The following is a 26,262-nucleotide window of genomic DNA, read 5'->3' as shown; positions in this document are numbered from 1 at the left end:
ATTTAAATCCGAGTTAGTTAACATATGGTGTAATAATGGTTTCAGGAATATAATTTAGTGATTCATCACTTACATAACACCCAGTGCTCATCCCAACAAGTGCCCTCCTAAGACCCATCATCCATTTAGGTTTGCCTCCCTCTCTGTTTTTATCTTATTTTTCCTTCCCTTCCCCTATGTTCATCTGTTTTGTTTCTTAAATTCCACATACGAGGGAAATCATATAGTATTTGTGTATGATAATTCCATAGTATCACATGGATATGTGTTTATGTTGCATATATTGTACTTTGTGGTTTTCCACCCTTGCTTTAAAATTCAGTAAAGATAGCACCTCCTTACTTGTCCTTGCCATTACCATAGGATTTAGTATGTGATACATTTTATCAACTCTCTTCTATTTGGGACTACCAATCCCTAGGAAGCTGGCATTTTAGCACCTGATAGAATGCCTGGCATTAGTAGGTACTTAATATATTTGTTAATTGAAGAAAAGTCTTTTAAAAATTACTACAGCTTTAGAAAACAGTGAATAAAAGGAAACTATGTTCACCTTCTATTTTTCCCGTAAAAGCTTACATCTGTTTTATTCATTTTTCTCTTTATTTTTTTTCCTCTCCAAATTTAGTCTGTGCTGAGACCTATAACCCTGATGAGGAAGAGGAAGATACTGATCCAAGGGTAAGACACTAATGCAAAGGTATTAGGTAGAATTGTTTTATTCCCCACTCACTCTTCTCCTCCTCTATATGCCAAATCTAATCATACTGATAATTAAAATAAGTACAAATTAAAATCTCAACAAGATGCTATTTTTTTTATTTACCAGACTGAAAAATATTAAGAAGAATGAAAACAAGAGTAGTTGGGGTTGTGGTAAGAAGGGGTGCCTAGCTGTAGCTGTCAGAGCCTTAACTATAGTCAAGCCAACTGACTCAGCAGTTACCTGAAGGAGAACTCATCCTTAACAAACAACTGGATCCTTCCTGAGATCCTTCCTGAGGACGTACAAACAGGGATCATTGAGGTGTTGTAATAGTAAAAAATGGAAACAACTTAAATGACCCAAACTAGAGGATTACGAGGGGCTAAATTATGGTACTCAAATCAAGAGATTCTTCAGCCATTGGAAATGATGGTACAGGACCAAGTTTAATGGCATGGAATGTTGTTTATATGAGGTATATTTTCTAAAATAAAAAAATAACTTAAAAAAATATATTTATCTGGGGCCCTTGGTTGGTTCAGTCAGAAGAGAATGCAACTCTTGATCTCGGGGTTGTGAGTTTGAGCCCCGTGTTGGGTGTAGAGATTACTAAAAAAAAGTAAATAAACTTTAAAATACATATGTATACACACACATATATATTTATTTATCTATCCATCTATCCATCTTTGTATTTATTAATACAAAGAATTATCTCTGGAAGGATATATCCCAAATGTTAACAGTGGTTATGGCAGGACTACGGTACACTTTTGGTCTTTTCTTAAAAACTCAGATTTTTAAACTTTTATATAATTACAAAATTATTTTTATAAAAGCAAATATGAACCACCATTTTTCAAAGATTGATGTTATAAAATAAGCTTTAATGATCTTTCAAGTGTACCTTAAAATGAGCAGTCCATGAAAGATTTCTGCAGTATTCTAATAATAAAACGCTATTCCCATTGTATGACTATAATAGATATGTAGATTTTGAAAAAATTTATTCTGGTTATTGTAAAAATTTTTGATGACTTAAAAGTTAAAACAGTTTTTTTTACTAACTTTTTAATATCACAAATTTAAAATACTTAATACTTTTGACATTTTGTTATTTCTCATCAGATTAAGCAGCATAGTTTTTTTTAGGGTGAAGACAGGACTTAGGTCTCTGAATTATAACAGCTATACTAGGCACTGATTATTTCTTTTTAGTTAAATAAACATTTATTGACTATCAGTAATAATGATAAAAGTTTTTGAGCACCTACTAAATGCCAGGTACTGTTTTAAATACTGCATGGATGAACTTGTTTAATCCTTCCAACAACACTGATTTAGTAGATAACACCACCACCACTACTAAATTGTTGATGTTTGAACTGCAGCATTTATAGCCATTGTTTATTTGCCGTCTCCACTTAGATTTCAGTAGGCAACTCAGACTTAAGGTGAGCTCCTGATCATTTCCCTTTAAACATTTTTCTCCACCCACAGTCTTCCCCCATCTCAATTTATGGCAGCTCTATCCTCCCAAGAGGGCTCAGGCCCAAAACTTGAGGGTCACCCTCAGCTCCTCTTATTTTTTCATACCTACATTCAGTTTTTCAGAAAATCCAATGGGCTCAGGCTTCAAAACGTATCCAGAATTCCACTACTTCTCAACACCTCCATGGTTACCACCTTGGTCCTAACCACTGCCATCTTGGCACTGGAATAATTGCACTAGTTTCCTGGCTTCCACTCTTCCCTCAAGGCTGTTCTGCAGTCAGTAGCCGGTATGAACCTTTAAAAACATGAGTCAGATCTCTTTCACCTCTCAGTCAGAAGCTTCAAATTGCCTCCATTTGGCTAGGGAAAAGTTCTAGTTCTGTGACTTATAATGCCCTCTGTGATTTGGGCATCACTCTCACCCAGCCCCCCAACTTGGTCTCTTCCTGATTTTTCCCCCTCGCTCTGCATCAGTCACACCCATCTCCTGGTTATTTCTCAAACATGCTCTTTACCTGCCACAAGGCCTTGTTTTCATTTACTGTTCCTCTGCTTGCAGTGCTCTTCCCACAGAGATGTCCACATGGCTCACTCCCTGAAGTTATCCTCATTTCCTTGAGATCTTTACACAGATGTTACCTTCTCAGTGAGGCTTTATCTGCCCCCTCCACACACACACTTTTTATCACCCTTCTCTACCTTGTTTTTCTCCTTAGCTCTCTTATTTTTCTCCTGTCACTCTCTAACATGTTTTACATATTTATTGGATGAGAGCTGGTGTTTTTATCTGTGTGTTGGCTGTGTCCCCAGAAGTGGAACAGTGCCTGGCACCCAGTAGATGCTTAATATTTGTTGAATGAACAAGTCTATAGCCCTCTGCTTTACAGATGAGGACACTGAGGCTCCCGGGGGGTAACTGACTTGCTGCCAGTTACACAGTCAGTGAGTGGCTCCAGGGTGAGTGCTCTTCACCCCCATCACATTGCCCCTCCATGATCAGGGCCCCGCTTGGTATTTGTATAGAATTAAAGTTACAGTAAATGTGCTCTTAATTTTTCCCACTTAGGAGAAAGAAATGTACTGATGTGTGAATAAAGTCAGATTTTAAATTGGAATAAAAATATTTCCCTGGTTTTATTTGGATTGGCAGGTGATTCATCCTAAAACTGATCAACAGAGATGCAGACTTCAGGAAGCTTGCAAAGATATTCTCCTTTTCAAAAATCTTGATCAGGTAACATTGGTTTTTAAAAATATTTTTGTATTTTGGCTTTTCTCCTATTTGTCATTTAAACAGTTTTTCTGTGGGGGTGCTTGGGTGGCTCAATCAGTTAGGCATCTGACGCTTGATCTCAGGTTGGGTCTTGACCTCAGGGTTGTAAGTTTTGTGCTGGGTGTGGAACCTACTTAAAAAAAAAGTTTTTGTGGGGCGCCTGGGTGGCGCAGTCGGTTAAGTGTCCGACTTCAGCCAGGTCACGATCTCACGGTCCGTGAGTTCGAGCCCCGCGTCAGGCTCTGGGCTGATGGCTCGGAGCCTGGAGCCTGTTTCCGATTCTGTGTCTCCCTCTCTCTCTGCCCCTCCCCCATTCATGCTCTGTCTCTCTCTGTCCCAAAAATAAATAAACGTTGAAAAAAAAAATTAAAAAAAAAAAAAAGTTTTTGTAATCTTAGCCTCAGCCATATGAGGTATAAAACTTTAGATTCATCCTCCTTACAATGTTTGCATTGTGTTGACTTCCATAACTCATCATAATGAGCTTTTCAGATGACTTCTAGTATTTCTCTGAATTGCTTTGGTACTTCCTCAAAGACAGTATCCTTCAAGGACCATGCTCTTTGGCCATGTTGAAAGGAAATGTTCAGGTTTATATGACCCTGGCTGAAAGCATTTGGAGGGTCTGAATTTATGCTGCAGAGTAATTTATCCAAAGTTGCTAGTATGGAGTTCTCTTCTCTGGTAGCAATTAACCCACTGGAAGTGTGTGACTTCTTCTCAGACCTTGAATGTGGGGCACCTCTTGTGATTACTTCTCAGCAAAGAACTCAGGCGTGGGGAGTGGTGTGTGTCCTCAGGGCTCTGGCGTAGGACCTATGCTTGAACCTGTCTTCCCTCCCTTGATGGAGATAGAGAGCAGGAGCTTTATTAGTCTCAGGCGGAATAAAACAAGGCCCATGACCTCAAGGAAAGGCTGGTTGTGAGAAATACTGGTCTGTGTCACTTATTTTCCCTAGAAGATCCATCTGTATCAAGGGAAAGAGGACTTGCTTCTTTATCTACTGAACAAAATCCCTTTTAATGTTCTAAGGGAAGTTGCTGTGTCAGTCTAATATTCAGAGTTTTCTTAGTGTTGAAGAATACCATTATACCATTTTATTTTACCATTTTAATGTTGAAAAATGGTAACAAAAATTTCAGATTTAGTTATATTTTTCTGGCATTTTTGTCATGAAAATATTCAAATACAAGTTGAAAGACTTTTATGGAACACACATTTATCTACTGCTTTGATTCTAACATTAACATTTTACTATGCTTGCTGCATTGTATACCATATACCCATCTTTCAGCAAAGGGGTCAGTAAACTTTTTCTTAAAGAACTAGGTAGTAAATATGTCTGTCATAACTACTCAACTCTGTTATTATAGCAGGAAAGCAGCCATAGACAATACATAAATGAAAGGATGTGGCTGTGTTCCAATAAAACAATATTCACAAAAACAGTCACCTGGGTGATTCAGTCCATTAAGTATCCGACTTCAGCTCAGGTCATGATCTTGCAGTTTGTGAGTTTGAGCCCCATGTTGGGCTCTGTGCTGACAGTGCAGAGCCTGCTTGGAATTCTCTCTCTCTCCCTGCCTCTCTCTGCCCCTCCTCAGCTTGTGCTCTCTCTCTCTCTCAAAATAAATAAATGAATTAAAAAACAAAACAAAACACACATTATTTACAAAAACAGGCAGCTGTTGCTGGCCCCTGCATTAACCCATCTTACTTTTTTGGGTTAATTTCATAGTAAGTTGCAGATATCATTATACCTTCCTTTAAACACTTTGGCATGAACTAGAGTTCAATATTTGTTTGTAAGTTTTTTATATACAGTTTGCATACAATGAAATCCTTAAGTTTTGGGGCCCCTGGTGGCTTGGTAGGTTGAGTGTCCAACTCTTGATTTTGACTCAGGTCGTGATCTCACAGTTCATGGGATCGAGCCCTGTGTGAGGCTCTGAGCTGACACCACAAAGCCTGCTTGGGGTTCTATCTCTCCCTCTCTTTCTGTCCTTCCCCTGATACCATGTACGAGCACATGTGCACGCTCTCTCGCTTTCAAATACAACATTTTTTTAAAAATGCATGAGTTTTGGGGCGCCTGGGTGGCTCAGTTGGTTGGGCTTCTGACTTCAGCTCAGGTCATGATCTCATGGGTTTGAGCCCCATGTCAGGCTCTGTGCTGACAGCTTGGAGCCTGGAGCCATCTTTGGATTCTGTGTCTCCCTCTCTCTCTGCCCCTTCCCCGTCACACTCTGTCTTTCTCTCTCTCTCTCAAAAATAAATAAAGATTAAAAAATTTTTTTAAAGTGCATGAATTTTGGGGTGCCTAGGTGGCTCAGTGGGTTAAGCATCTGACTTCGGCTCAGGTCATGATCTCATGGTTTGTGAGTTGGAGCCCCGTGTTGGGCTCTGTGCTGACAGCTCAGAGCCTGGAGCCTGCTTCAGATTCTGTGTCTCCCTTTCTCTCTGCCCCTCCCCTACTCACCCACTGTGTCTCTCTCAAAAATAAATAAACATTAAAAAAAATTTTTTTTTTAAAGCATGAGTTTTATGTACATTCTCTGAAGTTTGATAAATGTTGTACACTTAGGTAACCCAAACTCCCTAACAAGTTATGGAAGATGGCTACCACCCCAAAAGATTCCCTCATGCCCCCTCATGATCAATTCTTGCCCCTTCCTTTCAGAGGCAACTACTATTTTGATTTATTCTACAGTAAATTAATTTTGTCTCTCATAGGATTTCATATGAATGGAATCCTACAGTATGCACTCTTGTGTATGAGACTTCTTTCACTCAGTTTTCAAGGTTCATTCCTGTTGCATAGATCAATAGTTCATTCCTTTTCCTTTTTCACCTTTTATTTTGAACTAGTTTTAGACTGACAAAAAAGTTGCAAAGATAGTACAGAGTTCCATATACCTTTCATCCAGATTCCCCCAGTATTAACATCTTACATCCCCATAGGACAACTATCAAAACCAGGAAATTAACATTCTTACAATACTGTTCGTTAAACTAGAAACCTTATTCAGATTTCACCAATTTGGTTTTTTCTAGTTAAGGATCCAATCCAGAAAGTCACATTGCATTTAGTTCTTAACTTCTTTTCAGTCTGCCATGGTTTTCAGTCCTTTCTGGTCTTTCATGATCTGGACACTTTGAAGACTACTGGTTTGTTATTTTGTAGAATGTACCTCAAATTTGGATTTCTCTGATGTTTCCTCATGACTAGAGTAGGTACACACATTCTTAGCCAGCCTGCAACAGAAATTATATTGTGTTCTTCCCTGAACATAGTATCAAGGGGTCACTGATATCAGTATGTGTTATTGCTGGTGATGTTAGTTCATTCCTTGTTTGTTGCTAAGTAGTATTCCACTATATGAAAATACTAGTTTGCTTATCCATTTTTCTGTTGATGGATACCTAGTCTCTTTTGTTGTTGTTTTGTTTTGTTTTTAAGTCTCTTTCTTGTTGTTAGCTCTTATGAATAATGCTATGGATATTTTGTACAAGTCTTTTTTTGAATGTTTTCCCCCCCATTTCTCTTCAGTAAAATACCTGAGGGAAAAATTGCTGAGTCATAGGGTAGGTATGTTTGATTTTATAAAAACGTGCCATAACTTTTTCAAAGTGGTTTTACCGTTGTGTATTCCTTCAGCAATATAGGAGATTCCCGATTATTCCATATTCTTACCAACACTTGTTACTGTCTATCTTTCAAAATTATAGCCATTGTGGTGAGTATATTTGTTTCAGTTTTTTTTTTTTAAAGTTTATTTATTTATTTCGGAAGAGTGGTAGGGGCAGAGAGAGGAAGGAGAGAACCCCAAGCTGACAGCACAGAGCCCCATGTGGGGCTCAGTCTCACAAACTGTGAGATCATGACCTGAGCTGAAATCAAGAGTTGGACACTTAAACAATTGAGCCACCCAGGCACCCTTATTTCAGTTTTTAAAAATTTATTTCCTGGGGCTCCTGGCTGGCTCAGTCAATAGAGCATGCGACTCTTGATCTCAGGGTCGTGAGTCCAAGCCCCGTATCGGATATAAAGCATTCTTTAAAAAATAAAAATAAAAATAAAAATAAATAAATAAAATAAAAATTTATTTCCTGGGGCACCTGGGTGGCTCAGTCAGTTAAGCATCTGACTCTTGATTTTGGCTTGGGTCATGATCTCACAGTTTATGAGTTTGAGCCCCATGTTGGGCTCTGTGCTGACAGCAGAGTCTGCTTGGGATTCTCTGTCTCCCTCTCTCTCTGCCCCTCCCTGGCTTGTTCTTTCCCCTCCCTCCCTCCCTCTCTCTCTCCCTCCCCAAAATAAATAAACATTAAAAAAAAATTATTTTCCAAATTTCTTGTTTGAAATTTTCAAATTTACAGGAAAGTCAAAAGAATAGCTCCATGAACACTCATGTACCCTTCCCCAGTTGTTAACATTTTGCCACATTTCTTGCTTTTGTATATGTACACACACGTAAGTATATATGAGCTTCTTTTTTTTGTTCAGCGCTATTTATGAATATATTTAAGACGTCTTGACTCTTAGCCACTAAATACTTTATAAGATGTATTTTCTAAGAACAAGGATATTTTCCTGCATTAGCACAGTACCACTATTACCATTGGTTCAGTATTGTTATTTAACATCCAGGCCATATTCGGATTTTCCCAGTAAAATTTTCTATAGCTTTTTTGTTTTATTTTTCAATCCTGAATCACATGTTGCTTTTGGTTGCCCTGGTGTCATTTTAGTCATCTCTAACCTAGAATTCTCCCCTTATACCTTATTGTCATGACACTGATGTTTTTGAAGAGTCCAGGCCAGAGTAAAGTTACTCAAACTGAGAGGCTGCCAGTGGACAGCCCACAGGCCAGTTACAGCTAGGTGTGTTTGGTACATATTATACCTGAAAATTTGAATTGTTACCTGTATTTAAACATGAGACTTCTGGCAACACTGGGCTCACATTCCACGTGAATGTGGAATGTACAGGAATAGCACTTCCTTTTTAGTATTTGTCAGCTTTTACAGTATTCAACACACATGGGACTGTGGAACTAAAGACATGCTTTTAGTGATACTCAGTTATTTTAGGCAGCACAGTCACACTGACAGAACACTAAATGACACGGAATTCTGCAGCCGTACAATTTTTCCTTGTCAGGTCTTCAGTCTACATTCCTCCAAAGATAAAGTCTTTCTTTGAGCTGAAACTGATATTCTTTAGTGCCCACTGACAGTCACTGATCTCCCTCCCTGACAAAGGGATGCTGCCCCTAGACTGAGACCACTGTTTTGTTAGAATTTAATAGCCGTGTTTTGTTGTCATTATACTTATCAGTATAGTTACCTTCTGGTTATAGTTATTGGTGAGTAAGCAATTGTACGTGTTGTATATAAATGATTGAAGCAATAATAGCTGTCCAAGAACAGATGTCAATTTTGGAGTACCTGTTGTGCGATAAATAGTTCCTTTAGGTTTTTCTTTTTTAGTCATAAAAATCAATGAGCTAGAAACTATTAAACCCTTTTTAAAATATGGATTAACTGAGGCTTGGAGAGGTTAAGTGATGTGTGTGGCTAGTCAGAGCACTTGTGCTGCTCTGTGAGGTAATTTCTAAGTCCATCTCAGCCCTTTAGATTTGATGATCCTGTTAAGATCAACACCTACAGGAAGATGGCATCACATGGCTTTACAGATGACATAGTAGAGCTATCAAGGCACCTGACAGTCATGTGGGCATGGCTGGGAGAATGGGCACCAATGATTTATATACCTATTTTTGCATAAATTATGAAATGTTTTTTCAAAGCAGTACTGCCTCAGAAAACTTGGCAACTGTGCTGTGTTCATGGAGATACAAAGCTGAATGGTCACAGGAAAAACATTTGTTTCAGACAGCTTTTAGGTTTTTGCTTGAATATGGGAGCAGTCTGATATGTGTACTTCCACTGTGTAGTCACAAACTGAGATGAGCATAGTCATTTTTTTCCCCTAGCAAATGTAAAAGCCATATTTTCTCTTTGTGTGTATCCCCTGCAGGAACAACTTTCTCAAGTCCTTGATGCCATGTTTGAAAGGACAGTCAAAGTTGATGAGCATGTCATTGACCAAGGAGATGATGGAGACAACTTTTATGTCATAGAACGGTAGGAGATGGAGCTTTGCAGTCGTGTGGCTACAGTTATTAAGATTCATGATTCAGGGCAAGTGCTTTACCCTATGCTTTTTTGTTCATCCCAGAGAGGAGTTAGGACCAGGTGTACAAGCTTCTCAAAGTTTGTGCCTCTTGTCCACAGCCTGCCCCCTCTATCTACTGCTGTCCTTAGTCCTCAGTACAACCCATATTGGGTTGCCATTATCAACATTAAAAAGTCTCTTTTACAATTAAGCAAGATGTTCTCTATAAACATGTTATTTGCCAGTGTTCAAGTGAATTGATTTCATAAAGAAGCCATTTTGCGGGGCGCCTGGGTGGCTCGGTCGGTTGAGCGGCTGACTTCGGCTCAGGTCATGATCTCGCAGTCCGTGAGCTCGAGCCCCGCGTCGGGCTCTGTGCTGACAGCTCAGAGCCTGGAGCCTGTTTCAGATTCTGTGTCTCCCTCTCTCTGACCCTCCCCGTTCATGCTCTATCTCTCTTTGTCTCAAAAATAAATTAAAAAAAAAATTTTTTTTTAAAGTCAACACATATTTAAAAAAAAAAAAAAAGGCCATTTTGCTATATTGTCACTTGGATCTTTCAGTCCCAGCCTAATTTTACACGTGAATACACTGCCTCACCCTTCATGTCCCTGGCCCCTTCTGGCTCTGTTCCATGTATAAGACATATTGGGAGACATGAAATATATGGATTTGATCTGCTGGCCTTAGTGTGTCATAAGCTCTTGAGCTGTTAATACCATCTCGGCAGCTCCTTGGGACCCCCTCTCAGACCTGACAGGAACCACCCTCTTCAGATTATCTCCTATAGAATGCCTAGAAATGGTTATCACCAGGTAAAAGGGTCTCTTTAAGGAATTTGCTATATGTTGTTAGTTCTCTTGCAGAAACATTGATACGTTTAAGTTTGCCTCAGTGATGTATTGAGAGCACCTGTTTGTCTAAATGTTTGTCAGTTCTGAGTATTATTCTCTAGCAGTCATTAGTAGTCAATAGATAGAAAATTGTACCTTTTGGTTTCTTTATTTTAATCAATTCTATATCCTGGTTTTCAACAAACTACAAAAGGAATCCCATATAATCATTTTAATCCCTTCAGCAAAAGCATTTGACAAAATGCAACACGTTTTCATGATAAAAACTCTCAGCAAACTAGGAATAGATGTGGTTTTTCATCAGTCAGATTAAAGGAATTTATTTTAAAGCCTATAGCCAACATCATTGTTAATGGTGAAAGATCGACTGTGTTCCCCTTAAGATCAAGAACAAGACAGGGATATCTGCTCTTATTTCTATTCAGTATTGTACTGTAGGTTCTAGCCAATGCAATAAGACAATGAAAAAGAAGAAAAAGAGGGAGGAAGGAAGGGCATATAGATTGGAAAAGGAAAAGTAAAGCTGTCTTTGTTTGCTGATATCATGATCCTCCCTAGAAAATCCCAAGCTACAAAAAGGCTACTAGAATGCTACAAAAAAGCTACTAGAACTGATAAGTGAGTTTATCAAGGTCACAGAATACAAAGTCAAAATGCAAAACTCTTTTGTATTTCTGTATACTAGTAAAAATCTGTTGGAAATCTCCTGTCTTAATCGTTTGTACCTTCTATTCATGTGCCACCTGCCAGGTTCTTAAGTTTATTATTAGAAGTAATAAATGAAATTATTTCTTGTTATGCTTCCAGGGGAACCTATGATATTTTAGTAACAAAAGATAATCAAACTCGCTCAGTTGGTCAGTATGACAACCGTGGCAGTTTTGGAGAACTTGCTCTGATGTACAACACCCCGAGAGCTGCTACCATCGTTGCCACTTCAGAAGGCTCCCTTTGGGGACTGGTGAGTTAGAGAAGTGATTCCTCTTGTATGGCACAGTATTGATTCCCCTTACTTCTGGTTTTCTGTCCTTGGGCTGTTGGTTCACACTATATTTTATAGCCAGTTCTCTAAAAGACATTATGAAAGGTCTTACACCAATGTGTTTTTCCATTTCTCCAAAGTGACTTGTCAACAAACCATTTACTCCAGATTACAGGGAAAAGACAGTCTTATGACCTTGCAGTCATGTCAGCTCTTATTACACTTTCTGTTCATGTTTTTATTAGGAAGAGAGCGAGGGGAAGGATAACTCTCTATACAAGAGGCAGCCTAGAAAAAGAATTGTCATGGAAAGCTCTGCCAACAGTGTTTTCCATCTCTAGGAGTCACTTTTCTCTATGGCCCGCCACCCACTTGTGCATTGGTGTATGCAATATCCAATAGGTTTAGGTGACTAGAAAGTCTGGCTGCCATATTCTGGGAAAGAGAACTGTCCTAGAATGTCTACGGCACAGCCCTACTATGATCCCTGTCCTGTATTGTCCATAGTCCACCTTGCTTCCTTCAGCATCATAAAGCCTTCAAAACCTATAACTCACTTCCTTCTTTTTTTTTTGAATGTCTGTTTATTTATTTTGAGAGAGAGAGAGAGCATGCACAAGCAAGTGGGAGAGGGGCAGAGAAAGAGAATCCCAAGCAGGCTCTGCACTGTCAGTGCAGAGACCCATGCAGGGCTCAATCTCACGAACCGTGAGATCGTGATCTGAGCCGAAATCAAGAGTCGGATGCTCAACGAACTGAGCCAACCAAGCACCCCATAACTCACTACCTCCTTAAACATAATAATTACCCTCTTGTACAAATTCCAAATTTTAAATATCACTTTTAAGGTATTGACATCTGTGATAATTTGCTTACGTTTACTTTACAAGCAGAATTAAATGTATACCATAGCATTATCAACATAGTTCTCAAATGAAATCACCTACTAAAGACATAATAGAGCACCTTTCTGTGATATACTGATGTAGAACTAAGGATGTTCTGAGAGGAGTGTCTGGGTGGCTTGGTCAGTTGAGTGTCTGACTTTGGATCACACAGTTCGTGGGTTTAAGCCCCATGTTGGGCTCTGTGCTGACAGCCTAGAGCCTGGAGCTTGCTTTGGATTCTTCGTCTCCTTCTCTCTCTGCCCCTCCCCCTCTTGTGCTCTATCTCTCTCTGTCTCTCAAAGGTAAATACATGTTTTAAAAAAAAAAAAAAAAAGAATGTTCTGAGAGATGAAAGATACAACAGCTTCAGAAGAGATCACACACTTGGGGGCCCAGTGATTGAAAAATCCAAGGGTAAATCATAGATCAATAAGTAATGGGGGAAAATAAACTGAGTTTTAAAATGCATTGATGTCCAAGCCAAGTACTGGTCCAGGCCAAGGTGGAATAGTCCCATTCCTCAGTAGTCTTCTCTCTTAAAACTAAAAAAAGTCCAGATATCATATAACAAACAAACTTAGGAAGACCCTGGAAGATGGAAAGAAGGTAGAATGGGTAGAGATCGTGGGATTTAAGAACAAGAGAGTGAGTTTCTTGGGTTTTCTTTATTGCTTCCCATATATATCCCAGGTGGCGTTGTGGAAAAGCCTTCAACCTAGATCCACCAACAAGTACATACAAAAACAACCCCAAGAAAAGCCTGATCGCTTTAGCTAAAGGAGCAGGAAAAGAGCAGCCTAGCAGAACAGATAATACCACCCTGCTCCAGCCAAATACCAAATACTGGTATTTGGAAAAACTGCTTCTACCTCTCCACAGTGTCACTGGCACCAGCAGCAAGCTGAACTTACAGGCTTACCCATCAGCAGAGAGGCAAAATGAGGTGATATGTGGTGTCACTGGTTGGCACTCCACTTTCCCTGCCAGGGTGTGTCAATGGGACCCAGAGGGGAGATGAACATTCACTCCCACATGTACATGCACACTGTACCTAAACAGTGCTGCAAAATAAGATTCAATCAGATACATAGCTTCACAGCATAGTACACCAAATGTCCAGGATATAATAGAAAATCACTTGTTATACAAAGAACAAAGAAATTCTCAACCTGAATGAGAAAAGGCAATCAACAGGTGCCAACACCAAGATGACAAAAATATCGGAATTAGCTGATGATAATTTTAAAGCAGTTGTCATATAACCAATTATATAAGCTATCAACAAGCAATTATGAACACACTTGAAAAAAAAACAGAGAAAAAATTAGAAGGTGTCAGGGTGCCTGGGTGGCTCATTTGCTTAAGCATCCAACTCTTGATTTTGGCTCAGGTCATGATCTCGCAGTTCGTGGGTTTGAGCCCTGCATCTACAATGACAGCTCAGAGCCTGCTTGGGATTTTCTCTCTCTCCTTCTCTCTTTCCCTTCCTCTCTCTCTCTCTCTCTAAGTAAATAAATAAACTTAAAAAAATAAAATGTCTCAGTGGAGAAATAGAAGATAGAAAGAGAATCCAAAAGGGAAACTTTAGAACTAGAAAATACATTAACCAAAATAAAAACTCACTGGATGGGCTCAATAACAGAATGAATATGGGGGAGGAAAGTATCCATGAACTTGAAGATAGAAAAATAGAAATCACCCAGTCTGGACAACAGAAAGAAAATAGACTTAAATGAAATGAACAGAGTGTGTGGGACAGTAACAAAAGATACAATGTTTGAATTAATACAATCCCTGAAGGAGAGGAGAAAGAGTATGGAACTAAAAAATTATTCAACTAAATAATAATTGAAAACTTCCCAAATTTGGTGAAAGATAATAAACCTGCAAATTCAAGAAAATGAGTGAATTCCAAATTGTATAAACCCAAAGAAATCTATGCCAAGACACAACTTAATCAAACTTCAGAAAACTAGACAAAAAAATTTCTTAATCTTTATTTATTTTTGAGAAAGAGAGAGAGATTGGGAGGGGTGGAGAGGGAGGGAGATAGACCATCTGAAGTGGGCTCTGTGTTGACAGCAGAGAGCCTGATGCAGGACTTGAACTCACAAACCATGAGATCATGACCCAGATGCTTAACCAACTGAGCCACCCAGGCGCCCCTAGACAGAAAAAATTTTGAAAGAGAGAAGAAATTCATTAACTATAAGGGAACAACAATTTGAATGATACCAGATTTCCTAGCCACGAAGGCCAGAAGGGAGTGGCAGAGCATTTTTCAAGTGCTGAAAAAAGAGAACTGTCAACTCAGAATGCTGTACCTAGTGAGAATATTCTTCAGGAAGGAAGATATCCTTGGGTAGAAGGAAACTAAGACTTTGTCACCAGCAGGCCTACCTTAAAAAAATGGCTAAAGGTGGGCGCCTGGGTGGCTCAGTTGGTTAAGCATCGGACTCTTGTTTTTGGCTCATGTCATGATCTCACAGTTCATGAGTTCAAGCCCTGTGTTGGGTTCTGTGCTGACAGTGCAGAGCCTACTTGGGATTCTCTCTCTCTCCCTCTCTCTCTGCCCCTCCCCTGCTTGTGTTTGCTTTCTCTCTCTCTCTCTCAAAATAAATAAATAAACTTTAAAAAAAGGGGGGTGCTAAAGGAAGTTATTCATAGAGAAGGGAAGTGATACAAGAAGGAAATTTGGAACATGAAGAAAGAACAACAGAAGAAGTAGACTATGGGGAGATATAAAAGACTGTCCTTCCCTTGAGTTTTCTAAATTATCTTAGATGCTTAAAGCAAAGTTTTTGTCTGATGTGGTTCTCTGTGTACGTAAAGGAAATATTTAAGACAATTATACTCAAAAGGAGGGGGGAGGGTAAAGAGATCCAAATGGAAGTAAAGCTTCTACACTTTACTCAAACTACTAAAATGTTGACATAAGTAAACCATAATAAGTTACATATATAAGTATAATGCCTAGAGCAACTGCTAAAATACTATGTGCAAACAGATGTACTCAAAAGCTCTATAAATCATACCACCTTACACCTGTCAGAATGGCTAACATTAACAACTCAGGCAACAACAGATATTGGCGAGGATGCGGAGAAAGAGGATCTCTTTTGCATTGTTGGTGGCAATGCAAGCTGGTGCTGCCACTCTGGAAAACAGTATGGAGGTTCCTCAAAAAACTAAAAATAGAACTACCCTACGACCACTATTAGGTATTTACCCACGGGATACAGGTGTGCTGTTTCGAAGGGACACATGCATCCCCATGTTTATAGCAGCACTATCAACAATAGCCAAAGTATGGAAAGAGCCCAAATGTCCATCGATGGATGAATGGATAAAGAAGATGTGGTATATATATACAATGGAGTATTACTTGGCAATCAAAAAGAATGAAATCTTGCCATTTGCAACTACGTGGATGGAACTGGAGGGTATTATGCTAAGTGAAATTAGTCATTCAGAGAAAGACAAAAATCATATGACTTCACTCATATGAGGACTTTAAGAGAGAAAACAAATGAACATAATGGAAGGGAAACAAAAACAATATAAAAGTGGGGGGACAAAACAGAAGAGACTCATAAATATGGAGAACAAACTGAGGGTTACTGGAGTGGCTGTGGGAGGGGGGATGGGCTAAATGGGTAAGGGGCATTAAGGAAGCTACCCCTGAAATCATTGTTGCACTATATGCTAACTAATGTGGATGTAAATTTTAAAAAATAAAAAATAAAATAAAAAGTTCTATAAATCAAATTCTAAAAAGTGTTCAGGTAACCCACAAGAATAACAGGAAAATGATACAGAGGAACAAAAAACAAAAATAAAACAGGGGAACAGCAGAAAACATATAGTAAAGTGGTAGACTTAAGCCCTAATGTATGAATAATTACTGTAAATATAATGCTCTAAGTATATCAGTTAAATGACAGAGACAAGTCTGCATGAAACTCACTCAAATAAATGATGTAAGTATATTGCAAGTAAAAGGATAGAAATATATATATACACACACACCATGCAAACATTAACCAGAATAAAGCAGGAGTAATTATATTAATATCAGATAAAATAGACTTCACGGCAAAGAAAGTTACTGGGGACAAAGATTACATAAACATTACATAATAACGAAAGGTTTAATCTGCCAAGAAGACATAGCAATCCTAACTATGTATACACCAAACAACAGAGCTTCAAAATACATGAAGCAAAACCTGAAGTAAGAATTGAAAGAAGAGGGGCGCCTGGGTGGCTCAGTCGGTTAAGCGTCCGACTTCAGCTCAGGTCACAATCTCACACTGCGTGAGTTCGAGCCCTGCGTCGGGCTCTGGGCTGATGGCTCAGAGCCTGGAGCCTGCTTCCGATTCTGTGTCTCCCTCTCTCTCTGACCCTCCCCCGTTCATGCTCTGTCTCAAAAATAAATAAACATTAAAAAAAATTTTAAAAAAAAGAATTGAAAGAAGAAATAGGCAAATCCACAATTAGTCTGCTGAAGTGCAGACTTCAACACCTCTGTCTCCAAAGGTGGTGGAACAACTAGACAGAAAATCAGGAAGGATGTGGAAGAACTTAACGGTATCGTCAACCAAAAAGATCTAATTGAAATCTATAGGACACTCCATACAACAACAGTAGAATACACATTCTTTTCAATCAAGCCTATGGAACATTCACCAAGACAGACCATATCCTGGCATATAAAATAAAACTTGACAAATTTAAAAGTTGAAATCAGACAGCATATTCTCTAACCACACTGGAAGAAATCCAGGAATTAATAACAGATAACCAGAAAATCTCCAACACTTGGAAATTAAATAACACATTCCCAAATAACCTCTGGGTCAAAGAGAAAGTCTCAATAGAAAAAAAAATATTTTTTAACAAATTGAACTGTAAAAGCACCTGCCTCATGGTTGGGGTATGAGAATTCAGCAGGGGCATAAGACAGGCGGCCTTGGTGCCGCATAAGGTAGGGGCTGCAGAATGGGGACACCTGCTCTCCATGATCGTGGTGCTGCTTATCACCATTCTCGTCCTGAAGCTTCCTCTCCTGACATCTCTGCCTTGTCTTTCTACTTTCTAGCCTTATCCTTTGCAGTCTTTTCTTTTGCTTCTGTCTTAAGTGGCCTAACAATATGCCCTTCTGAACCTGGGTGGCTCAGTTGGTTAAGCATCTGACTTATCTCAGGTCGTGATCTCATGGTTCATGAGTTTGAGCCCAGCATCCCGCTGTCTGCTGTCAGCGTGGAGCTTGCTTCAGATCCTCTGTCCCCCTCTCTGTCTGCCCCTCCCTCCCCTGCTGGTTCTCCCTCTTTCTCTCTCTCTCTCAAAAATAAACTTAAATATATATATATGCCCTTCTGGCCTCTGCTTTTCTCCTTCTTTGTTCACGTACTTAATAGCCCAAGCCCTCTCAAAAGCTTTAAACCACCTCCAGGATAGTGACTCCCAGAACGTCCTCTACAGCCTGATTTCTTACTTGTAACTTGTAAGGCCTTGGAAATGCCTTCTGAGGCCAAAGCAGGGGGGTATTGTCACTTGAGTTTCTCAAGTTGGATTCTACTTTCTTTCCCTTACTGGGGGCAGCCGCCACCATGACCACTACACTTAGTCCCTGCTCCCACTTTGTTTTGCTAGAGTAAAAGTCGATAGAAACCGTCTTAGGGAACACTTGCAGTCACAGGAGAGGGCGGCATTCCTTCTCTTTTTTAAACTTCAGGCTCTTTGCTGGACTCTGAACACTTGCTGCCTGCTGGAGCCACTATTTCACAGTTCAAGTTTCCTCTTCACAGCTCCATTGGAAGTTCCCAGAAAGCTGGCTTGGTGTCTGGTGCTTTTTCATGCCCTCTGCAGCCACGGGAGCTGGCCTTGCACAGCAGAAGGATGGAAGTACACATAGAAAGGGTTGGAACACAAACAAGTCACTGTGAGAGCTATCAGTTGTTTTCTCTTCAGCTAGAAAGAGTTTGCTATTGCAATTGTAGCAATCTTTGTGACTTTATAGGTAGGTGTTTTAAATACTGGATTTTTCTGACAATGCCTACTCAAAGAGAAGGAAGAGAATTTTATAATTTCCATTTTCTCACTTCTGATTGCTTGTTCTCTTTCCATAGCACTCATGCCTAGATTGGCCCAGAAAACATGTAGAAACTGAAGTCTAAAGATAGTAGAGTAATATTCCACAGTATGACAGTAATATTTTAAATGATACATCCCTAACCTTGGTCTTTAAAAAAGTAGTGGCAAATGATGCAACCCATTAGAACAATCCGAGATTGAATGGCTCTTTTCAAGCAGACAGATGGAGAAGAAATGGAGCAGAATTTGGCTATATACTGGAGAGCAGACATGACTTGTACAGCAGTTGAGAGGGAGGGTTGCAGTCCGCCATAGCTCATGCTAGGAGTATAAGGCCTGTCTGTGCCCTCAGAGGTGCGTATTATTTCCATTTTAGGATATGGCAGTCCTAGCCAGGGAAGCCATGGGGCTGGGGTTAGAGGTTTGCAGGGCTTGGGCACCAGGTTGAACAGAGTTTCAACTCTCAGGGGGCTGCATGCCTCTAACACTTGGGGGGGGATGTAAGGGAGGGGGTGTCATGCCTGTGACTGCGTGATCCCCAACATGGCTGTATCTGGTTGGTGTACTTCAGTCTGGCTGCGCATCAGAAACCCTAGGGTCTGTTGTGGCCCAGCATCTTTCCAGGGGAGCCTTCCCTCTCCTTCCTACTCCACCCCAGCCCAGGGGACACATGAGTCCAGCCTGGCCAGGCACAGTGCAAACTGCCCAGCCATATGATTAGTTAGTTCATCTAGGGCAGGGGACCCAGCGTGAGCCAAGGAGAGTCAGGCCAAAATCTGATTGAAACCTCTAGGGAAGAGAAATGCCTGCATTCCCCAGGCCTGGGAGTTGGGGGGTGTGGGTCTAGAACTCCTGGGGGCTGTGTGGTCAGCACCTTCTGCACAATGGGTGCATGAGGAGGAAAGCAGGCAGGCAGCAAGAGATGCAGGACTTTTTAATTAGTTCTGTGCACAAGTACATTCCCTCTAATCTGAGCCAGTTTTACGGTGACAATGGCCTGATACTCACAGATAGACAATGTTCTGAGCAGCAAAGCTGTGAACTCATGTGTAGGCCCTGCAGAGGGAGAGGAGAATCATAAAGCAGCAGATCTAGGGTGGACCTGGGCATCTATATTTTTAAAAGGCTCCTGGGTGATCTCAACTCCGTTGTCTTCTGTGTGGTGTCTCCACCCCACTACCACCCCATCATAGAGAATACTAAAATAGAAAACCTACAGTTAAACATGTCCTAACCCCCTTGCTGTGTTTCATTCTGCTGGCCTTTAGGATTTCATTATGTACTCTGAAAGAAAAAAAAATCTTTCCACTCCCGACAGCCTGAGGTGGACAAAAGGTACAATTAACTTAGATACAAGAAACCTAAAACTAAGCAATTAACCTTCTCCTGACTGTGTGTCCCTCCCTACACACATATACACGTATCTGAGAGGAGCCTGGCTATAGCTCTGGTTAGCTGTCTCCATGACTTGCTGGGGTCGAGTGACCTTTCACATTCCTGCCTCCCCTCTCTCTCCATTAATTTAAATCCTCCCCTTACTCTAGGTCTCCCCAAAATTTATATTTTTGCAACAAGACTATCTTTGATTACTCCAGCCTAACTGTGACTAGGGACACTCTCCCTCCTGAGAATTCTCATGACACTAACTCTTGTCTTTATAGTTCACCTAGCACATTTCATATGCTGTCTTGGACTGTAGCTTTTTTATTCCCAATATTTTATATTGTCTCCCCATTGAGATTGTAAAGTCTTTCAGGGCAAGAGCCCTCAGATTGTTTTATCTCCTTTTTCTAAAGGTGCATCTTTTCACATCGAACAATGACTGTGAGCTTACAAGTATTCGATTGGGAGTTTTGTATTTTGTATTCTATTTATGACCCATAGGTGGCACTCATGGAGTACCAGATAGCAAGCAATGATGTGTGGGACATCTGTCTGACACAACAAGCTACAAGTCTTTTTCTTCCAGCGTTGACTCAGATTAAAATGTCATCAAACACTCAGTTGGCCCGGTACATTCCATGGTCCTCTGATATTTGCTGTCACCCAGTTAATTAAACCATCCATAGATGTTCTCTTACAGAGGCATTTACCAGAATTTTCATGTTCTTTCTTGTAGGACCGTGTGACTTTTAGAAGAATCATAGTGAAAAACAATGCAAAAAAGAGAAGGATGTTTGAATCATTTATTGAATCTGTGCCCCTCCTTAAATCACTAGAGGTAAAGTGTATGAATAAGAGTCTGTTTATGGAGATTTAAGATTTAAAACTAATCTATTAAGCTTTCAAATTGTACTATTCTAACCCATTTCTGTGTTGTATAGATATTATTTGTGACTTTCAATTGAGGTCTTTTCCTTAGAGTTTGTGGGTATGTCCATTGTTCCAGGTGTCAGAACGAATGAAGATTGTGGATGTAATAGGAGAGAAGATCTATAAGGACGGAGAGCGCATAATCACACAGGTGAGTGGGGCCCTGTGCAGCTCCTTTCCTGAGAGAGTCAACCCTCCTGAAGGACTAGTGCAACCCTTGTCCTCTCACTTTGGGAGCTCATGTTGCCATCTACTAGGGCACACTTCCTGCAGAGTCCTCTGAAGCCCGTTGATGTTCCTCTCACGGACATATGCACATCTCTTGCCTCCATTCACCTTTCTGTGGCTTCTGGTGTTTGTTCTTTTGGACATAGTTCTCTTTTGACCCTGAGTAAACTTCATCCATTGGTGTTAAAGTCTGGAGAAAGTTGAAGGGTTGTGCCCTTTACCTTCTATGTTTGGCACAAAGGTGCCCTCTTAGCCAGTCCAACACAAGCCAGCCTTCAGTCCTCAGTAATTGATCAGATTTGTAAGTTGTCTTTAATGTTTCCTTTGTGCCTTTCTCTCTTGTGACTCTTGGATGCTGTGAGGATCATCACACAGTGACCTGGATCATTGTGACGAATACTGTGTAATAATTTTCTTTGTCTGCTATGATGATGTTTTTAATTATGTGTAAAGACTTCTCCAGGTGTAAACTTCTGCCTGTGGTTTGGTAAGAGCACTGGGAAGATACCTGGTTGGCCTGGGTTGGATAGTGTTCCCCATTATGAAGCCAGAGCTGGGGCTCGGAGGAGGAAAGACAGATTGGTGAAGCCTAAATCCTGAGCCCACCCCTGTACCAGGCTTATTAATCACAGCAGGCGAGAGAGAAACTCCCAGAGAAAAAGGACTAACAAAAAAACTATATGGCCTTTTGAAATGCCTTTGTTTTTTAGGACTCCTGCTGTTAATAATTCCTTCAATTAGAAATTAGTTTGATTCTCTAAACACTTATTACAATATACAAGTAGGACCAGATATAAACACTATAATGAAGGAATGTGTAAATGACAGTGAGAATGTAGGAAAGGAAGTATTCTGTAATGTTTTGTAGGGGAAATGCCATTTGGGCTGGGCTTAATAAGTGCAGCTTCAGCAGTTGAGGTCAGGGAAAGGTCTTTCAGGGCAAGAGAACAATATGAACAAGGCCTGTGGGTGTGAGCTGTGTTCCAGGACAGGTGTCCTGGTATGGTAAGAATGTAGCACTGAGTTGCAGGAATGGGACCTGTTGACTAGTCACATTTGCTTCTGAACCTGAGATGCTTTAATTTACTCCCAAAGGGCCTTCATGTCATCCTGAAAGCCCCAGGCCTTCAGGAGGTATGTCAGCAGGTTTTTAGAAGGTATGTCAAGAGGTATGAGAAGCTACAGTGTTTTCTGGAGTGTCTGTGCTCTTGAAGATGAGAGTGCTAGATGGTGCCGAATGGGCACAAATTAAGATGACCTCAGCTTATTATAGACCCCTTTTGACAGTGTCCCTAGACAGGGGTTTCCAGGTGAGGTCCCAAGAACAGCAGCATCAGTGTCATCTGGGAACTTGATAGGAATCATTAGAAATGAAGTTCTTGGGCCCCACCCCAGACCTACTGAATTAGAAACTGTGCTTTATGTTGTTCTGTTTGTTTTGGCAGCTTTGTTACAGTGTATTTTATATACAATAAAATCACCAAATTTAAGTGTACAATTCTAGAGTTTTGTAGCCATCCCTGCAATCATAGTACAGGGCATTTCCATCACCCCAAGAGGTTTCCTCACTTATATTTGTAGTCAATCCCCTGCTCCACCCCCTTATTCCTGGAAGCTACTGATTTGCTTTTCAACACTACAGAAGTTCCTTTTCTAGAATTTCGTATAAATGCAATCATAATGTGGTCTTTTGTGTCTGATTTCTTAGCACAATGTTTTTGAGATTTTTTTCATGTTGTATGTGTCAGCAGATAGTTTATTTTTATTGCTAAGTAGTATTCCACTGTACGGATATACCGTAATTTATCTTTCCATTCACCAGTTGAGGGAATTGGAGGTCTTTCCAGTTTGGGGCAATCATGAATAGAGCTGCAGTGGACACTTTTATACAAGTCTTTGTGTGGATATATGTTTTTATGGAATTGGTAAGCCATATGGTAAAAGCATATTTAACAACCTGCCAAACCGTTTTTAAAATGCCTCTACCACTTTGCATCCTCCCAGCACTGTACCAGAATTCCAGTTGCTATGCATCCTCATCAACATTTAGTATCAACAGTCTTTTTACTTTTAGCCATTCTAGTGGGTATGAAGCGGTGTCTCATTTTGGTTTTAATTTGCATTTGCCGCATCTTTTCCTGTGACTGCTTGCCATCCTTATGTTTTCTTTGGTGAAGTTTTTGTAAATTTTTTGCCCTGTTTACAATTAGGTGATTTGGCTTCTTATTATTAAGTCGTAAGAGTTCTTTATGTGTTCTAAGTACAAATCGTTTATCAGACAGATGATTGGCAAATATTTCTTCCAAGCTGTGGCAGTGCCTTGTCTCTTAATTTTCTTAATGGCAGTTTTTAAAAAGCAAAAGTTTTTAATTTTGAAGAGTCTAGTTTGTAGTTTTTTTTTTCTCTTGCAATTCATTCTTCTTGTGTCCTATTTTAAAAGAATCTTTGCAAGGTCAATAAAATTTTCTCATAATGTTTACCTTTAGGCCACCATTCAATAAATATCATGTGAGACAGATGTAATTTAAAATTTTTTTAGCAGCCAAGTTTTTTTCAAAAGGTGAACTTAATTTTAATAATATGACATATTTAACTTAATATCTTTAAATAATACCATTTCAGCATCTAAGTGATATAAAAATTTAATGATGAAATATTTTATATTCTTTTTTTTCTCAGTCTTCAAAATTCAATGTATATTTTGTACTTACAGCACACCTAAATCTATAGAAGCCGTATTTCAAGTGCTCCATAGCCACATGCTACTATGTTGAGCAGAGTGGTTATAGATATCTCCTAGTTTTAACTCCTACATTTAGATCTGTGATCCATTTTGAGTTAATTTTTATACTGTTGTAAGGGTTTTACAAGGTTTTGCATGTGGATGTCCAATTGTTCCAGTACCATTTGTTGGAAAGATTATCCTATCTTGTTGCCTTGACACTTGTACTGAAAACTATTTGGCCGTATATTTTTGGGTCTATTTCTGGTCTCTGTTCCATTGATCTACATGTCTGTCTCTGTGCCAATACTGCACTGTCTTGATTATAAAAACTTTTTATACTAAGTCTTAAAATCAGATAGTTTAAGCCCTCCAAAATTTTTGTTCTTTTTCATAATTATTTTGGCTCCTCAATGCTCTTTGCATTTCTGTATATATTTTAGAACCAGCTTAATACTTTCTACCAATGAGATTTTTCAGGGGGGATTATGTTGAAACTATAGATCAATTTGGGGAGAAATTGACATTGTAACAATAGTGAGTGTTTTGTGTCAGTCTCAGGCCATCAGTAGTGATGCTGTCAGCTAGGAATGCTTGGGGCACTCACCTCTTCCTGTACCACTTCTCAAAAGTCCCCACAGACATTTCTCCAGAGCCAGTGTTGTGTCTGGACTGGCCCTTGTGGTTCTTGTTATGACTGCAAGGCTTAGCAACAACCATGAAGGAACTTTGAAAAAACAAAGTTTATTACTCACAGATCCTGGAGGGTATATGGCACACCCAGGGCCACACAGTGAGGTCACAGGGTGGGGGTGGGGGACCTGGAATTCTGTCTTTATTGGGGATGAGGGTGGGCTGCCCAGGGTTTGGCAGGTTCACTCTTTATTGGCAAATTTAAAACATAAGAGCAGGAATTAGGGTTGTGGGAAGAGAAAAGTGGGGTCCCTCAAGTGGTCAGTTTTCTGCATTTCTCAGGGCTTTCTAAAAGAGAAACTTCATGGGGCACCTGGATGGTTCAGTCAGTTAAGCGTCCAACTGTTTATTTCAGCACAGATCATGATCTCATGGTTTGTGAGTTCAAGCCCTGCATCAGGTTCTGTGCTGACAGCACAGAGCCTGCTTGGGATTCTCTCTGCCCCTCCCCAGCTTGCGCGCCCGCGCTCACGCAGGCGCGCGCTCTCTCTCTCTCTCTCTCAAAATAAATAAATAAACATTTAAAATAAAAGAGAGACTTCATAGGTGGGGCAGCCTGGCTCTTTATTTAGTGTGGCTGGCAATATGTTTATTCAAGGTAGGTGTCTTTGAAATGGTTGCCTCAATAATCAAAAGCTTGGTGTCAGTCACTTACATTCTAATCAAAAAAGCTTACTGTCAGTGGTTCATGAACTTAGTATATCTCTATGTAGGTCATTTTTTTTTTTTAATGTCTATTTTTGAAAGAGAGAGCAAGCACGAGGGAGACAGAGGATCCACTGTGAGCTCTGTGCTGACAGTAGAGAGCCCAATGTGGGGCTTGAATCCATGAACTATAAGATTATAACCTAGCTGAAGTCGGACGCTTAACCGACTGAGCCACCCAGGTGCCCCTAGGTTACCTTTTACTTTTTCTCTGTAGTATTTTATACTTTTCAAGTCGTACACATCTTTGTTAAATTTATACCTGGATATTTTACACTTTTTACGATATTGTAAGTGGTTTTCCTTTCTTCAGTTTCTAATTATTTATTGCTAGTATATAAAAATACACTTGAAGGGGTGCCTGGGTGGCTCAGTCGGTTAAGTGACCAACTCTTAACTTCAGCTCAGGTCATGATCTCATGGTTCGTGAGTTTGAGCCCCCATCAGGATTCGCGCTGTTAGTGCAGAGTCTGCTTGGGATTCTCTCCCTCTCTGCCCCTCCCCTGCTTTCTCTCTCTCTCTCTCTCAAAAATAAATAAATAAACTTAAAGAAATTAAAAAAAAAAACTTGGTGAAATGTTTGAAAAGCATTTTCAAAGGTTTTTGAGAGAGAGGAAGGATATCACTATGAGAATTGTGTTCTCAGAGTATAGTTCTGGCATCAGTGAAAAATGAATTGGCTTCAGCTTCATTGAGTAATCAAGGAAATGCAAATTAAAAGCCACAATGAGAACTATTTTTTTTTGAATTTTTAATGTTTATTTATTTTTGAGAGAGAGACAGAGTGAGAGCAGGGGAGGGGCAGAGAGAGAGGGAGACACAGAATCTAAAGCAGGCTCTAGGCTCTGAGCTGTCAGCACAGAGCCCGATATGGGGCTCAAACTCACAAACAGTGAGATCATGACCTGAGCCAAAGTTGGATGCTTAACCAACTGAGCCACCCAGGCTCCCCAGTGAGAACTATTTTCATACCTATTAGTTTGGCAAAAGGTAAGAATCTGATAATTCCAAGATGTAGCAGGAAGTTTTATTCACAGTGAATAGGAGAATAACTTAGCTGAACCCCTTTTGAGAGAAGTTTATCCTTATTCTATAAAGCTGAATTTATTCTATAATCCAGAAATTT

At 39.9% G+C, this 26,262-nt stretch overlaps 1 protein-coding gene across 1 annotated transcript in view; it reads left to right on the top strand.

Moving 5' to 3' along the window:
- PRKAR2A (protein kinase cAMP-dependent type II regulatory subunit alpha) overlaps positions 1-26,262 on the top strand; it is a 113,732-nt gene that overhangs the window by 72,458 nt on the left and 15,012 nt on the right. Inside the window, exons 3-8 of the mRNA XM_047095049.1 lie at positions 629-681; positions 3,351-3,434; positions 9,519-9,625; positions 11,318-11,471; positions 20,595-20,696; positions 20,865-20,939. Of these exons, the coding sequence (XP_046951005.1) occupies positions 629-681; positions 3,351-3,434; positions 9,519-9,625; positions 11,318-11,471; positions 20,595-20,696; positions 20,865-20,939 (575 nt within the window). The remainder of the gene's footprint in view (positions 1-628; positions 682-3,350; positions 3,435-9,518; positions 9,626-11,317; positions 11,472-20,594; positions 20,697-20,864; positions 20,940-26,262) is intronic.

This window comes from Lynx rufus, unplaced genomic scaffold (genome assembly GCF_022079265.1).
Source record: "Lynx rufus isolate CCGP_SWC_20201006 ecotype Redwood Valley unplaced genomic scaffold, mLynRuf1.p SCAF_4, whole genome shotgun sequence".
Lineage (NCBI taxonomy): Eukaryota > Metazoa > Chordata > Mammalia > Carnivora > Felidae > Lynx > Lynx rufus.
The sequence above is the reverse complement of the archived record's forward strand: the minus strand, read 5'-3'. Positions and strand labels throughout refer to the sequence as shown.